General features: G+C 37.4%; 2 protein-coding genes across 4 annotated transcripts in view; one reads left to right on the plus strand and one right to left on the minus strand.

Annotated features, from left to right (window-relative positions):
• Positions 1 to 4,325, minus strand: part of NDC80 (NDC80 kinetochore complex component) — a 47,885-nt gene extending 43,560 nt beyond the window's left edge. The window contains exons 1-3 of one of the 2 annotated variants that reach the window (XM_036245737.1): positions 4,259 to 4,325; positions 3,410 to 3,519; positions 2,052 to 2,129 (exon numbers count right to left, since the gene is read on the minus strand). In XM_036245737.1, the coding sequence (XP_036101630.1) occupies positions 2,052 to 2,129; positions 3,410 to 3,510 (179 nt within the window). In that variant the 5' untranslated portion in view covers positions 3,511 to 3,519; positions 4,259 to 4,325. Of the gene's footprint in view, positions 1 to 2,051; positions 2,130 to 3,409; positions 3,520 to 4,067; positions 4,192 to 4,258 lie in introns of those variants that run through there. The other variant, XM_036245739.1, reaches the window with a different exon arrangement.
• Positions 4,326 to 6,107: 1,782 nt separating this feature from the next.
• METTL4 (methyltransferase like 4) overlaps positions 6,108 to 15,930 on the plus strand; it is a 44,561-nt gene continuing 34,738 nt past the window's right edge. For both annotated transcript variants that reach the window (XM_036245851.1, XM_036245852.1), the window contains exons 1-2: positions 6,108 to 6,844; positions 8,379 to 8,441. In XM_036245851.1, coding sequence (XP_036101744.1) covers positions 6,464 to 6,844; positions 8,379 to 8,441 — 444 coding nt within the window. In that variant the 5' untranslated portion in view covers positions 6,108 to 6,463. The remainder of the gene's footprint in view (positions 6,845 to 8,378; positions 8,442 to 15,930) is intronic.

Genomic DNA, 15,930 nt, shown 5'->3' on the forward strand with positions numbered 1-15,930 from the left:
TATTTCTTATGGAAAAACTGCCTTTGAGATGTTAAATAGGTTGTTCATGAACATTTTTATGTCATACAATATTATGTGTCTGATTGCTAATTTATCATAAATATACATGTTGCTATTTTTATTTTTTTTAAATCCTCACCCGAGGATATTTTTACATTTATCTTCAAACAGAGTGGGAGGGAGAGAGAGAGAGGGAGAAACATCGATATGAGAGAAACACATTGATTGGTTGCCACCTGCATGACCCCAACCAGGGCTGGGGATGAACCACAACCAAGGTACATGCCCTTGGCCAGAATCAAACCCAGGACTCTTTGGTCTGCAGGCCGACACTCTTAACTGCTGAGACAAACCATCCAGGGCTATGTTGCTATTTTTTAATCATTAATGGCTACCGCATATATGTTCCATTCCAAGGCCCTGTCCCAAAGAAAAACCTTATTTAAATCTTTATAATGGTTCCTTTTGCCTATGTGGCCCAATTTACCTCACAACTGCAGTTTTACTAAATATCCTTGAAATAATTTTCTTTATTAGACAGATGCATAAAACCGAGTTACAAATGGTCTTCCATATCTGTGGGTTCCACATCCACATTTCAATCAACCATGGACAGAAAATATTAATAACAAAAAGTGTTTTGTTGATGACATGTACTGTGTAGTTAGGTCCATGATGGTTGTGTCTGTACTGAACATGTACAGAAATATTCCTCATCACTGTTCCCTAAATATCATATAACAACTATCTACACAGAATTTACATTGTATTAGATGTTATAAGTAATCTACAGATTATCTAGAGTAGATGAGAGGATGGGACTTGAACATATGCAGATTTTGGTATCTGCAGGGGGTCCTGGAACTAATCTCTTGAGGATACTTAGGGATTACTGTACAATGAACTTTTCTATAATATCTGAACTTTGTCAATCAAAACTTTATTTCTCCCTGCAAGTTTGTTTGCTGCTTTCAAGTTCTCTGTTGCCAAGGCTCTAGAGTTCTTTAGTTTGGGCATTCTCACTCCATTGCCCTGATTAATCAGCTAATTTTTCCCTTCAGAATTTGCTATTTTGAGAACCACTTTTCTTCATACTGCTATTGATTAACCTTTAATACATATTACCACAAAAGGAATACCTGTATAGACTCAGCTCTTATTCTATACAAAACTACACTAAAATCTTTTCTAACCATAAGAGAATTTCCCAATCAAAATACTGTATCATTCAACTTATAGTTTAAGAGCATAGCATCTAGAACCATAGTCTGTTGTTTTAAATTCCGTCTCTATTACTAGTTGTATGACTTTGGGTAAATTCTCTGTGCTTTAATTTCCTTCTCTATAAAATAGAGCCAACAACAATATCTGGGTTTGGTTTCTGCTAAGGGCACGAACCTCGGTTGCAGTTTGTCCCCAGCCCTGGTTGGGTCGTGTGGGAGGCAGCCAATCGATGTGTCCCTTTCATGTCGATGCTTCTCTCTCTCTCTGTCTCTTCCCCTCTCTCCCTCCCACTCTATCTGAACAAAAACTGGAAAAATGTCCTCAAATGAGGCTAAAAAAATTTTATTTTAGAAATTTAAGAGCATGTTATTTATGTTAACATGTAATAAGTTGTTATTCTAAGTTGAATTAATACATATTTTAAAGTTTTCTCAGTTTTGATTTTTAATATGATTAATATAAACAGATGTAGTCCTCAAAATAAAAGGTCTTTGGCGTCCTTAATATTTAAGTGTATAAAAAATGTTGAACTAGATGATGGTTCCTCCTAATTTTAACTGTTATGATTCCATAGTATCTGAAAGCCAGGTATAGAATTTTTAATTCACTATTCATTCACTTGTAACAATGAAATAGTAGTCTGACTATGCTGATATATCTTTTAGCATCATCTAAAGCAGATATCACCATTTAAAATAGAGGAAAACTAGATTAAAACTTTCTCTTGAAAGAGACCATGCTATCTAATTTTTTGTACTCAAAGAGCATTTAGCCCAATGCGTGGTTTTAAGAATCCCTTCATTAGAACTAATAAAAAAGATCATTACCTTTTACCAAATACAGAGACTTTTCTTTCAGATGTAGGTTTGCTTATATTCAACTTTCCAAAGGGTGGTTTCTCTTTGCTTTAAGAAAAGGAGAAAAACAAACTCTTTAAGATAAATATAAAAAATATTAGTTCAAGAAACTTTTGGAAATATGTCAGAACCAAACCTCTTCCCTATTACCTATAAAAATAATTCAAAATTATGAAAACTTTTAGCAGCAATCATAACTGTAATAAATGGAATAGGCTAATATAGTTTAAGTTATAATGCTAAAATCTTAACAAGCTGAAAAGAAACCATTATCTATATTATTTCAGTAATCTTAAAATGTAGACATTTATGGATGACAACTTTAAAGGAAAAGAAAAAAACTTAAAAGCAGATATTTTCAATCAAAGGATGATAGCCACATTAAAAATTTTGTGGAGACCTAGTCTATATCAGAACACAGTTAGCAAACATTATCTAAATTACAGACCCAAAACATTGACAGTAGTAGCCTTTTTGTTTCTAATACAGTTCAAGATAAATCTTTTGACCTAAGTAACGTGCAACAGTACAAAAAATTTTTCTGACTTAAGAAGAAAAAAAAATTTCAAATTTTTAAAAGTAGCAAGGCTCATACTATGTTAACCTAAACAACTTAAGAACAGTTGTACCTTGTATTAAACAAAAAATGTTAATTTCATAGCTGAAAGTCTTTTTTGAAAATAAAGGATTAGGCCATCGCTAGCAAAAAAGACCAGGTCCAGGGACATAAAGTCTTAACCACTAGCAGCATGGCTAGATGAAAAGACAATTTTTTTTTTTGTCACTTGGTATTCGGGAAGGATTGATGCAGCTCTAAAAGTGGCTTACTAATAGCCCTCTTTTAATTGGAAGAAAACCATTCTTAGGGAAAAACAAGTTTGTGATAACAAGTTCTTTTGGACACCCTTTTCCAGTGAATCTTGAGAAAATAGTTTGGAGAAGTGATGTTCTGTAGGCTGCTACTAAACTGCAGCTTATTGTCAGAGCAAATAAACTTTGCTAGTTGAATACACCTCAGTAACTTGAAAGTTATTGCACAGAGCCTGCTCAAACAAGCAGCTCTAGAACAAAGAGGGAAAAAACAACGAATGCTGAAGGGAATTAATTTTAGCAATTGCCTTGGCAAAAAACATGGCTTTGAGGTTTAAGTAACAAATGAAGATAAAACACACCATGTTAGTAATATGCCCACTTTTAGCTTTTGCTGACCCAAAATTAGGTGCCACTGGGAGCAGACAAGATTCATGACCACGTCACTTATACTACAGTTTGTATTAACCACCTTTACAGATTTCTTTGTCCAAGATGTTAAGGCATGAGATACTTACGTTTGAGGGGTATAGAGACCTTGTTTATTGAAGTCTTGGGATCTTAACTCCTGCATAGAGAGGCGGCCAGCACCACCGGTAGAAACTGAACTGCGCTTCATGCTTATGACCTGCATTCATGAATTCAGTATTAAAAAAATATTTCCAGGTGGCACTATTAAGCACCAACTATTCTATTTTTCCTCAGAAATGCAGTCAAGTTCCATTGTTTCTTCAAAATACTCTTTTCTCAGGGAGTTAATCCTGAATTCCCACAAACATAGATGAATCTGAGCAGTCTTTTTTAGTTGGTCCACACCTATCAACAGGCTAACTGTCCTGTTTCGCTCACTCTCTGGCTGCTGTGATTTAATTTAGAACATCTCATAATTTTTTTTTTCTTGTCAACTCTTGGTTTGAACATGTATTTCTTCTTTAATACACGCTTCTGCATTAATTAACTTTTCTACTCTAACCCATATGCCCACTCCCAATCAGTACTTGAAATGTACTCTTAAGATATAAAATGGGCTTCCAGCCGTACTTACACGGTCCGCAGGATGTTACACTAGCATCTCAAACACACCACACAGTTCCTTTCCCTGCTCCCATCAATTCTTCCCCCTTTCCGGTCTCCAGCCTCTCCCCATCAGCGTCCCCCTACGCCATCCCTTTTTACCCTGGGAAATCTCTGCCAGTAGAAATTGACTGGACTCCAGAAAACGAGCGCCTCGCAGGTTCGGCGGGAGGCTTCCCGCAACAGCAGACATTAAAGTATTGCTCCGCAGGGCCTCTAAGTTGTGAGCGCTATCGCCTTTTCCCTCCAGACCAGTTCTGCTGCCACAGAATTAACCCAAAGTAATTACTTACCTTTCTTCCAGCTTTCTGACGGGTTCCAGACACCAAATTTCTATAAACCGTGCAATTACCGGCTACACAGAACGATAACCGCCAAAACACCAGGCCCTCGGTCCACCCACCCGCGCCGTTAGAATTTTAAAATCTCCGCTGATCTTACGTCATCACGCGCCCGCGCGTGCGCACCTCACGCAGAGCGACTCGTCGCGGGCAATATGTGTCGTGCAGGTGTGTCGCTCCCCGCCGTCTCGCCGGGCACGCTGGCGTCTCTCGGGCACTGTAAGCGTCCCCTACGAAGGCTAGTCCAACCCCTAAGTTTAGCTCTGAAGACCTGAGTGCTCTAAGTTGCTGAGTAGCGGGCAGAGCACGCTGAATTGCCCTGGAAATGCTTTGTCCGTACAGCAACATGGCCGCGCCTGTTGACTCTTAGAGAAGAAGGATCCATTTCCCCTTTTGGACGAAAGGGGTGTCTTTCATGATCACTGTTTAGATGGGTGGTCTTTTCGTGATGCAAGTCTGGGAAGGCGGCGTGCACTTTTCTAACAAGGGAAGCGGTGAAGTAGGAGATAGTAACTACTGAGTTTGGTCGCAGTCGGTTCCCAAGATCGCGCCGGTGTGGCCTCCCAAGGTTCGGGTTCAGAATTGGCTTGCTAGGATTTTATGACCCTCTGGTCTGGTGGTGTCCTGTGAGAAGCTAGGAGGAATTCAAGTGGTTAGGGGTGAGGCTGGTATGAAGCAGAGAAGTAGGGGAGAGTTGGAGGTGCAGTGAGCGTGGATTGATTGCTAAAATAAATAGGACACTCCCGCTTTTCTGAGTTTGAACTCAGAGACAAACACTGCCTAATAACTAGAGAATGGTGGGGATGGATGAAGAGCTCAGAGCCAAAGTCAGGATACCCGGGTCCTGCAGCAGTTGTGCCACTAACTATAGAGCTGTAATTTTGGCCATGCCATCCCTCCTGAGTTTCAGTCTTCCTATCTAAATTTCTAGCCCTCACTAGCCATTACAGGACCTCCTCACCACAAGTGGAGACTCTGAAGGGAGGATCAGTACTAAATTTACCAACAGCATTTTTATTTTGTTAATCCTCATGGGAGACCAGGGATGAACTTGCAACCCAGGTACTGCCAGTGACTGGGAATCGGACCGGCGACCCCTTTGGAGGATGGTCGATGCTCTAACCACTGATTACACCGGCCAAGGCACCAATAGCATTTATTTGCGCACTATCTTTGTGTTAGGCTCTGCACAGCACTTCATGTGAGTTATCACATTAAATTCTCTAAACTGCCCTCCGACGTGTCATATAAAAATGGTGCAGTTGTGGCTCAGTGAGATGGAATAGCTTAGCTGTCGTGGTCCCAAAGTTAATACACGGAGTTAAAAGTTTGAATCTAAATGTTACTAGTATTAACCATGCTATTAGTCACTTATATAGTTCTTATTTTGTTCCCCCTCTTCGGTGCTCCACTACACTAGATTGAGTAAGCAATATTCAGAACTGAAAACCATCTTGAGAAAAGATTAGGAAGTTCTGAAAAATGTAATTGCTGCAGGAGGGCTGCTCCAGATACAGATCTGGACTCTGTAACCTTGCAGTTTTACTATGGTTTAGGGCTTCTGTTGTGCTGTTAAAATTGCATTTTGCCTTGCTTTTACCCTTTTTGCACTTCATTGGTACAAGTGGTTAAGTAGGGCAATGATACTAGAGAATGGGCTGACTTCCTATGGCAAATATAGTTTAAAAAAGCAAGAGTTGCTTTGCCAACAACTCCACCAGATATTGTGACCTTCTTTAGGTTTATCTCATTTTAAAGGGTGGATTGCACATAGGTAATACAGTATTCTTTGCTTTGATAGGACACTTTTCATCTGTTAAGGATTCAGTGACTTTCTGATTTGGAAGATGTGGACTTAACCAAGCAGGGCCCAGGAAGATAGGAGGATCAAACTGGGATTCTAGAAATAAGATCATCTTTGGCCAAGTTGGCTGAACACTTTGGATTGTCAGCCCTGATATTAAAAGTTTATATTAAAACATTATAATTTTGCTTAAACCTGCTGTATATCATGAATGTTAAATTTTCTTCTGTGTACATGTCAAATTTATTTACTTGTACATCAAATCTACCTTTGTGTATCAAGTATATTTTTGAAGTACAGGACATTTAAGAACTTCACCTGGAAAGTTGGGTTTTACTTCTTCACAGAAGAGAATGTCTGTGGTGCACCAGCTGTCACCAGGATGGTTACTGGATCATCTTTCTTTCATTAACAATATAAACTATCAAGTTCACCAGCATCATGAGCCTTGTTGCAGTAGAAGTGAGCCCTCTACTTCTCTCCACCTTGATTCTATGTCCTCTTTTGGATCCTCAGCTAAATTTATTGCTTCTGATTCTACCACTAAGCCAGAGAATGATGATGGAGGAAGTTGTGAAGTGTTCATACAACAATATATTTTTCGATCTGAACTGTTTGATATCACTAAACCTTATATAACTTCAGCTGTTCACAAGGAGTGCCAACAAAATAATGAAAATGAAGATCTAATGAACGGTGTTAAAAAAGAAATCTCCATTTCTACTCTTGGGAAGGTAGAAAGTTTTAAGACATTTTTATATTTCTACAGAAAACTAAAGAAATTTATTCCATATCTCAAATATTTTGTGACTTACTAAATATAAAGAGTAAAGCATAAGAAGGCTTTAGTGTATCCAGAGTAATTTTTAAGTATTTGCAAACAATCTTTGCTCTACAATCCCTGCCTTTATGGATCTTATAATTGTAAAGAGAAGAAAGATATTAAATAAGAGGCATATTGAGAATTAGAATAAGGAAAGTAATAGAGATAATGTATTACATTGTTATAGGTACCTCAAGTAAAAATTTTAATATTCTTGTGATTTTCTTCTTGTACATATATTTTTTCTCTTTCAACAAATATTTATTGGTCATCTGCTATGTGTCAGGCACAGAAACTATTTCTGAACCTTCAGTAATATAGTATGTAGGTAATTTATGATTACTATTACTAATTCAGGCAAATTATAGTAAGCAGATGTAAAGTACTTTATAGTTTTCCTAGTATGGATATTGTCTTTTACTGTTTAGATATCCTATATTGGGCACATTTCTCATTTTAATATAGAAAAAATATAGATGAGCCTATGTAATGAATGTTATCTTGACAAAACTTACCCTTTTAAAAAAATATTTTTATTGATTTTTTTTTAGAGACAGAGGAAGGGAGAGAGACATAGAAACATTGATGTGAAAGAGAAACATTGATTGGCTGCCTCCTGCGTGCCTCCTACTGGGGATCGAGCCCACAACCTGGGCATGTACCCTGACTGGGAATTGAACAGGGACCTCTCAGTCCATGGGATGAAGCTCAATCAACAGCCATGCTGGCTGGGTAAAACTTACCTTATTTTTGATATGCTATGACAAATTGTGCAGTTAGCTTAACCTTAAGTCCATTTATTTATTCAGCCAACAAACATTTATTGTTAACCTGCTAGGAGTTTGCCGCCATGTAAACACTGAGGTTTCAGCAATAAAAAGTACATAGACCCTGCTCTGTATTGCACTGTTTTACGTATTTTTTGCTATGGAAGTTGTTAGTTATAGAACAGTGTTAATATGTCTGATTTGTATCTACCTCCCCCCCCCCAGATCAATTATAAACATCTATGAAGAGTATATTAGAAAGTTTTTTAGGTAATAGTACATAGATGATAGTTCTTCTCTTCAGAAATGAATTAAGTTCAGAATAATCATACCATATATATCAGCTGATAGATGACACTGGTGACTTTTTATAGAATGTCACAGTTTTCTTGTGTTCCATGGATGTTATTGCTACATTTTATCATTTGGTACTATTTCTTACTAGTAGCAGATAAGGCTGACGTGACCTTTTATCATCTATTAAATTTGTCATAAAAATAACAATTGTTTGGGAAAGCTTTTGTATCTTTTATCTGCACTGATTTTGACCTTTATAGTCAATTATTATGTCTTAAAGACTGAGATGCACAATATGGAAAATGTGATAAAGAAAAAATTCAAAATATTAATATTGTGATAGATGGCAATATCACTTTCTTCCTGTAATTTATTCTTTAGAAGCGTAAAAGGTGTGCTGTTTTCAATCAAGGTGAATTGGATGCTATGGAATACCATGAGAAGGTAAGGTGTGAAATGTTCATTGATAACGTTATAAGATTAATGTGAAGTAGTATAAATAAACAGACAATATAAATAAGGATGTTCTCAACAATCAAGCAATCATGTGATCAAGGTTAGAATTTCGTAGTGGATTGGTTTATTGTTACTTTTATGGTAATGAACTATTTAAACTAGTTTTTATTAAAATTTCATATACTCCTATTTTACATATTTAACATAAGTAAACTTTTGCTATATTGGTTAAGTTTAAAAATTTTATGTTATAAAATCCTATCATCCATAGCTAAAATAACTTATTAAGATAGTGGCAGAAAAAAGCATGAATAGTGTGAAGGATGTATTTCTTGAACTTAGAGATAATTGAGATAGATCTGGGAGTTAAAGAAATGAGAGAAAATGGGATACACAAATATTATAAACTTAACTTTAAGAAACACCTTCTAGCCCTGGCCGGTTTGGCTCAGCGGTTAGAGCATCCACCTGCGGTCCAGAGAGACACAGGTTTGGTTCCCGCTAAGGGCATGTACCTGGGTTGCAGTTTGTTCCCGGCCCTGGTTGGTTGTGCAGGTGGCAGCCACTCAATGTGTCCCTTTCACATCGATGTTTCCCTCTCTCTTCCTCTCTCTCCCTCCCACTCTATCTGCAAAAAATGGAAAAATGTCCTTGGGTGAGGATAAAAAAAAAAAAAAGAAACGCCTTCTATTGAAACAGGAAACGGGGTTGGAATTTGGCTTTGGGGGCATGATAGTTAACAGTTTTGCACATGTTGAATTCATGTGATGGAATGACAGATTTTTTCCCTATCTTTTTTGTGGTAAAATATATATAAAATCTACCATTTTAACCTTTTTTTAGGTGTATAATTCAGCATTAAGTGCATTCACACTATTGTATCACCATTGCCCATTTCCAGAACTTTTTCATCATTCCAAGTGGAATCTGCACCCATCAAATAATAACTTCCCATTCTCCACTTCCCCTAACCCCTGGTAACCTCTATTCTACTCTCTCTCTTTATGAATTTGCCTATTTTAGGTGTTTCATATAGTGGAACCATCCAATATTTATTTTTGTATCTATATGATTTATTTCACTTAGCATAATGTCAACAAAGTTTATCCATGTTGCAACATGTATCAGAATTTCATTCCTTTTTAAGGTTCAGTAATATTTTATTGTATGTATATACCACATTTTGTTTATTCATTTGTTTTGTTTCTACCTTTTAGTTATTGTGAATAATACAATTAGAGTATTGGTACACAAATATGTATTTGAGTCCCTGTTTTCAGTTCTTTTGGATATATATCCAGAAGTGGAATTACTGGATCATATGATAATTCTATTTCTAACTTTAGGAACTGCCATATTGTCTTCCATGGTGGATATACTGGAAAGGAAAATAACTCAGCTTTTTCCTTTCTATATAGGTGAAAACCCAGTTCTTTTCTTGCTGTATTTTCCTTCCCTGTGAGTCTTCTTTACTACTCACATGGAACACTTTGCTTCTAACACTTCTGGTCACCAAATGTATGGAGGTTTTTCTCTTCACTAAGTAATTCTCCTTGGCACCAGCTGGGTGTTCAAGAATTCAGTTCAATTCTGACACTGTCTATCCAGAGATAGCATCAGATTCCACAGGTTTAGGGCTCAGTCCCACAAGCCCTAAAGATGCCAGTTGCAAGCCCAGGTTGTCATCTGTGTGTCTGATCAATTTTCTATAGATCATAGGTTCCTATGACCCCCTCCTTAGGTTTGATTAGTTTTCTAGAGCAGGTAACAGAACTCAGGGAAAGACTTGTCAGTTTATTAAAGGATATGATAAAGGATGAACAGCCAGATGAAAAGACAAAGGGCAAGGCATGGGAGGATCCTGGCACAGGAGCTTCTGACTTCGTGGAGTTATGGTGTGTCATCCTCCCTGTATGGGTATGTTCACCAACCTGAAAGCTCCCTGAACTGTGTACTATTGGGATTTTCTGGATGCTTCCTCATGTAGGCATGATCAATTATAAACTCCATTTCCAGCCCCTTTTTCACCTCCGGACAAGTTGGGGTGGGGTGCTGTAAATTCCAACCTTTAAATCATGGCTTGTTCTTTCTGGTGACCAGTGTCAATCCAGGAGTCATCCAGGAGCCCACTTAGGGTCACCCTATTAGAAAAAAGATGTTCCTAGTGCTCTTATCACTTAGGAATTTACACGCAGTTTTTAGGAACACTGTCAGGGGCAGGGTCAAAGACAAATAATGAGAATAAAAGATATTCCTAGTGTTCTTATCACTTAGGGAATTAAAGGATTTTACAAATTCTGTGCCAGGAACCTGGGGCAGAGACAAATATATATATATATATATTTTCTGTTATTTTATATGTACCATTTCACATTTCCACCAGCAATGCACAAGGGTTCCAATTTCTCCACATCCTAGTCAACACTTATTATTTTATGGTTTTTTTGTTTGTTTTTTGAATAACTGTCCTAATGGGTGTGAATACTATCTTATTGTGGTTTTCATTTGCATTTCCCTAACGATTTGTGACATTGAGCATCTTTTGATGAGCTTTTGATCATTTGTATATCTTTGGAGAAATGCGTGTTTATGTCCTTTGCTCATTTTAAAATTGTGTTTGTGTTTCTTTTTATTTTTTTATTTTTTTTTTGTTTTTTTTTTTTAAATTTTTATTTATTTATTTATTTTTTTGTTACAGATATTTTACCTTTTTACCCCATTGGCACCCCCCCACCCCCACCCCCCCCCACCCTGTCCCCGGCTTAGTTGTCCATGTCCATTGGTCATGCATACATGCATATAAGTTCTGTGGTTTATCTCTTCCCACCCCCCCCACCCCCCATCCCCTCTTCTGAGGGATGTCAGTCTGTGCCCCACTTCCATGTGTCTGGGTCTACTGTATTCCTCAGACTGTTATGTTCATTATATTCCGTATATAAGTGAGATCATGTGGTATTTGTCCTTCTCTGCTTGGCTTCTTTCACTTAGGATAATACTTTCCAGGTCCCTCCATGTCGTCTCAAAGGATAAGAGATCTTTCTTTCTTACCGCTGCATAGTATTCCATTGTGTATATGTACCACAGCTTTTTGATCCATTCGTCTACTGGTGGACACTTGGGCTGTTTCCAGATCTTAGCTATTGTAAATAGTGCTGCTATGAACATGGGGGTACATATATTCTTCCTGATTGGTGTTTCAGGCTTCCTAGGGTATATTCCCAGCAGTGGGATCACTGGGTCAAATGGAAGTTCAATTTTTAATTTTTTGAGGTAGCACCATATTGTTTTCCATAGCGGCTGCACCAGTCTGCATTCCCACCAGCAGTGTACTAGAGTGAGTCCCCTTTTCTCCACACCCTCGCCAACACTTGTTGTTTGATGATTTGTTGATGGCGGCCATTCTGACAGGTGTGAGGTGATACCTCATTGTTGTTTTAATTTGCATCTCTCTGATGATTAGTGATGTTGAGCATTTCTTCATATGTCTCTTGGCCATTTGTATGTCCTGTTTGGAGAGGTGTCTATTCAGCTCCTCTGCCCATTTTTTAATTGGGTTCTTTGTCTTCCTTTTGTGGAGTTGTATGAGCACTCTGTATATATTGGAAATTAACCCCTTATCTGATACATCATTGGCAATGATGTTCTCCCATACAGTGGGTTGCCTTTCCATTTTGATGATTGTTTCTTTTGCTGTGCAGAAGCTTTTTAGTTTGATGTAGTCCCATGTGTTCATTTTCTCCTTTATTTCTGTTGCCTTAGGTGATGTATCAGTGAAAATTCTGCTCCGTATGATGTCCGAAATTTTGTTGCCTACATTTTCTTCTAGAATTTTTATGGATTCACGGGTCACATTTAAGTCTTTTATCCATTTTGAGTTTATTTTTGTGTATGGTGTAAGTTGATGGTCTAGTTTCATTTTTTTGCATGTAGCTGTCCAATTTTCCCAACACCATTTATTAAAGAGGCTGTCTTTACTCCACTGTATGCTCTTGCCACCTTTGTCAAATATTAATTGAGCGTATTGCCTTGGGTCCATTTCTGGGTTTTCAGTTCTGTTCCACTGGTCTATATGCCTGTTCTTGTGCCAGTACCAGGCTGTTTTGGTTACAGTCGCTTTGTAGTATAACCTGATATCTGGTATTGTGATCCCTCCAACTTTGTTCTTCTTTTTCAAGATTGCTGTGGCTGTTCGGGGTCTTTTTTGGTTCCATATGAACTTTTGAAGTATTTGTTCTAGTTCTATGAAATATGTCGTTGGTATTTTGATGGGGATTGCATGGAATCTATAGATTGCTTTGGGTAGTATGGACATTTTAATGATGTTAATTCTTCCAATCCATGAACAGGGTATGTGCTTCCACTTCTTTATATCTTCCTCTATTTCTTTTTTAAATGACCTGTAGTTTTCTGCAAATAGGTCCTTTACTTCTTTGGTTAAGTTTATTCCTAGGTATCGTAATTTTTTTGGAGCGATGGTAAATGGGATTGTTTTTTCAGTTTCTCTTTCTGTGAGTTCATCATTGATGTACAAGAATGCCGTCGATTTCTTGACGTTAATTTTGTATCCTGCTACTTTGCCAAATTCATTTATTAAGTCTAATAGATTTTTGATGGAGTCTTTAGGGTTTTCTATGTACAATATCATGTCATCTGCAAATAATGACAGTTTCACTTCCTCCTTTCCAATTTGGATCCCTTTTATTTTTTCTTCATGTCTGATTGCTGTGGCTAAGACTTCCAGTACAATGTTAAATAAGAGTGGCGAAAGTGGACATCCCTGTCTTGTTCCTGTTCTTAATGGAAATGTTTTTAGTTTCTGTCCATTGAGTATGATGTTGGCTGTAGGTCTTTCATATATGGCCTTTATTATGTTGAGATATGATCCCTCTATTCCTACATTGCTGAGCGTTTTATCAGAAATGGATGCTGGATTTTGTCGAATGCTTTTTCAGCATCTATTGATATGATCATGTGGTTTTTATTCTTCATTTTGTTTATGTGGTGTATCACGTTTATTGATTTACGAATATTGTACCAGCCTTGCATCCCTGGAATGAATCCCACTTGGTCGTGGTGAATAATTTTTTTGATGTATTTCTGGATCCGATTTGCTAGTATTTTGTTCAGGATTTTGGCGTCTATGTTCATCAGGGATATTGGCCTGTAGTTTTCTTTCTTCGTAGTGTCTTTTTCTGGTTTTGGAATTAGAATTATGCTGGCCTCATAGAATGTGGTTGGAAGTCTTCCTTCTTCTTGAATTTTTTGAAATAGTTTGAGGAGAATGGGTGTTAGTTCTTTTCTGAATGTTCGGTAAAACTCCCCTGTGAAACCATCTGGGCCTGGGCTTTTGTTTGCTGGGAGAGTCTTGATTACCTCTTCAATTTTCTTAGTTGTTATTGGTCTGTTCAAGTTTTCTATCTCTTCCGGGAATAGTTTTGGGAGACTGTGTGTTTCTAGAAATTTGTCCATTTCGCTGAGATTGTCGAATTTGTTGCCATATAGTTGTTCATAGTAGTTGTTAACGATCTTTTGTATTTCCGTGGTGTTGGTTGTTACTTCTCCTCTTTCATTTCTGATTTTGTGTATTTGGGTTCTCTCTCTTTGTTTCTTGGTGAGTCTAGCTAAGGGTCCATCTATCTTGTTTATCTTTTCGAAAAACCAGCTCTTTGTTTCATTGATCCTTTGAATTGTTTTTTTGGTCTCTATGTCATTTATTTCTGCTCTGATCTTTACTATTTCCTTCCTTCTACTTGCTCTGGGGTTTTCTTCTTGTTTGCTTTCTAATTCTTTAAGCTGTGAGGTTAGACAGTCAATTAGAAATTTTTCTTGTTTTTTGAGGTAGGCCTGTAGTGCTATGAACTTCCCTCTCAGAACTGCTTTCGCTGCATCCCATAGATTTTGTGTTGTTGTGTGTTCATTTTCATTGGTTTCCAGGAAATTTTTAATTTCTTCCTTGATCTCCTCGGTGACCCATTCATTGTTTAATAACATGCTATTTAGCCTCCATGTGTTGAAATGTCTTTGCATGTTCTTGTTGCAATTGATTTCTAGTTTCATGCCATTGTGATCTGAGAAGATGCTTGATATGATTTCAATCTTCTTGAACTTGTAGAGATTTAGTTTGTGTCCTATCATGTGGTCTATCTTTGAGAATGTTCCATGTGCACTTGAGAAGAATGTGTATTCTGTAGTTTTGGGGTGTAATTCTCTGTAGATATCTATTAAATCCATTTGGTCTAGTGCTTCATTTAGAGTCTCTGTTTCCTTGCTAATTTTTTGCCTAGAGGATCTATCCAGTGCTGTCAACGGGGTGTTGAAGTCCCCTGCTATGATTGTATTGTTGTCGATTTCTCCTTGGAAGTCCTCCAGAAGATTTTTAATATATTTTGGTGCTCCTATATTGGGTGCATATATGTTTATCAAGGTTATATCTTCCTGTTGGATAGATCCTTTCAATATTATGTAGTGGCCGTCTTTGTCTCTAGTTATGGTCTTCATTTTGAAATCTATTTTATCAGATATGAGAATTGCTACCCCAGCTTTTTTTTTGCTTTCCATTTGCTTGGAAAATTTTTTTCCATCCCTTCACTTTCAACCGATGTGAGTCTTTTGTTGAGAGGTGGGTCTCTTGTAAACAACATATAGATGAGTCATGCTTTCTTATCCAATCAGCTACTCTGTGTCTCTTTATGGGAGCATTCAATCCATTTACGTTTAAGGTGATTATTGATATGTACTTATTTATTGCCATTTTTGTTTAGTGTGGTTCTATTTTTCTTCCCATTTCTACTGCTAATTACAGCAGTCCTTTTAACATTTCTTGCAGTGCTGGTTTGGTGCTAATGTATTCCCTTAGCTTTTTTTTGTCTGGGAAGCTCTTTATTTGATCTTCTATTTTGAACGATAGCCTTGCTGGGTAGAGTAGTCTTGGATTCAGATTCTTGTTTTTCATGACTTTGATTACTTCATGCCATTCTTTTCTGGCCTGTAGTGTTTCTTGTGAGAAGTCAGCTGAGAGCCTTATGGGGTTCCCTTTATAGGTAACCTGTTGCTTATCTCTTGCTGCTTTTAGGATTCTCTCTTTGTCTTTAATTTGTGGCATTTTAATTACTATGTGTCTTGGTGTGGGCCTGTTTGGGTTCTTCTTACTTGGGACTCTCTGTGCTTCTTGAACTTGAATGCCTTCTTCCTTCACCAAATTAGGGAAGTTTTCTGTCACTATTTTTTTGAATATATTCTCTATCCCTTGCTCATTTTCTTCTTCTTCGGGGACTCCTATGATGCGAATATTATTACGTTTCCAGTTGTCCCATAGTTCTCTTAAGCTGTCTTCCTGTTTTTTAATAGTTTTTTCCTTTTGTTTTTCTGATTGGTTGATTTTTTCTACCCTGTCTTCTAATTCACTGATCCGGTCCTCAGCTTCCCCTACTCTGCTTTTTAAACCTTCCAATGTGTTTTTCATTTCGGATATGTCATT

This window comes from Molossus molossus, unplaced genomic scaffold, assembly GCF_014108415.1.
Source record: "Molossus molossus isolate mMolMol1 unplaced genomic scaffold, mMolMol1.p scaffold_m16_p_6, whole genome shotgun sequence".
NCBI lineage: Eukaryota > Metazoa > Chordata > Mammalia > Chiroptera > Molossidae > Molossus > Molossus molossus.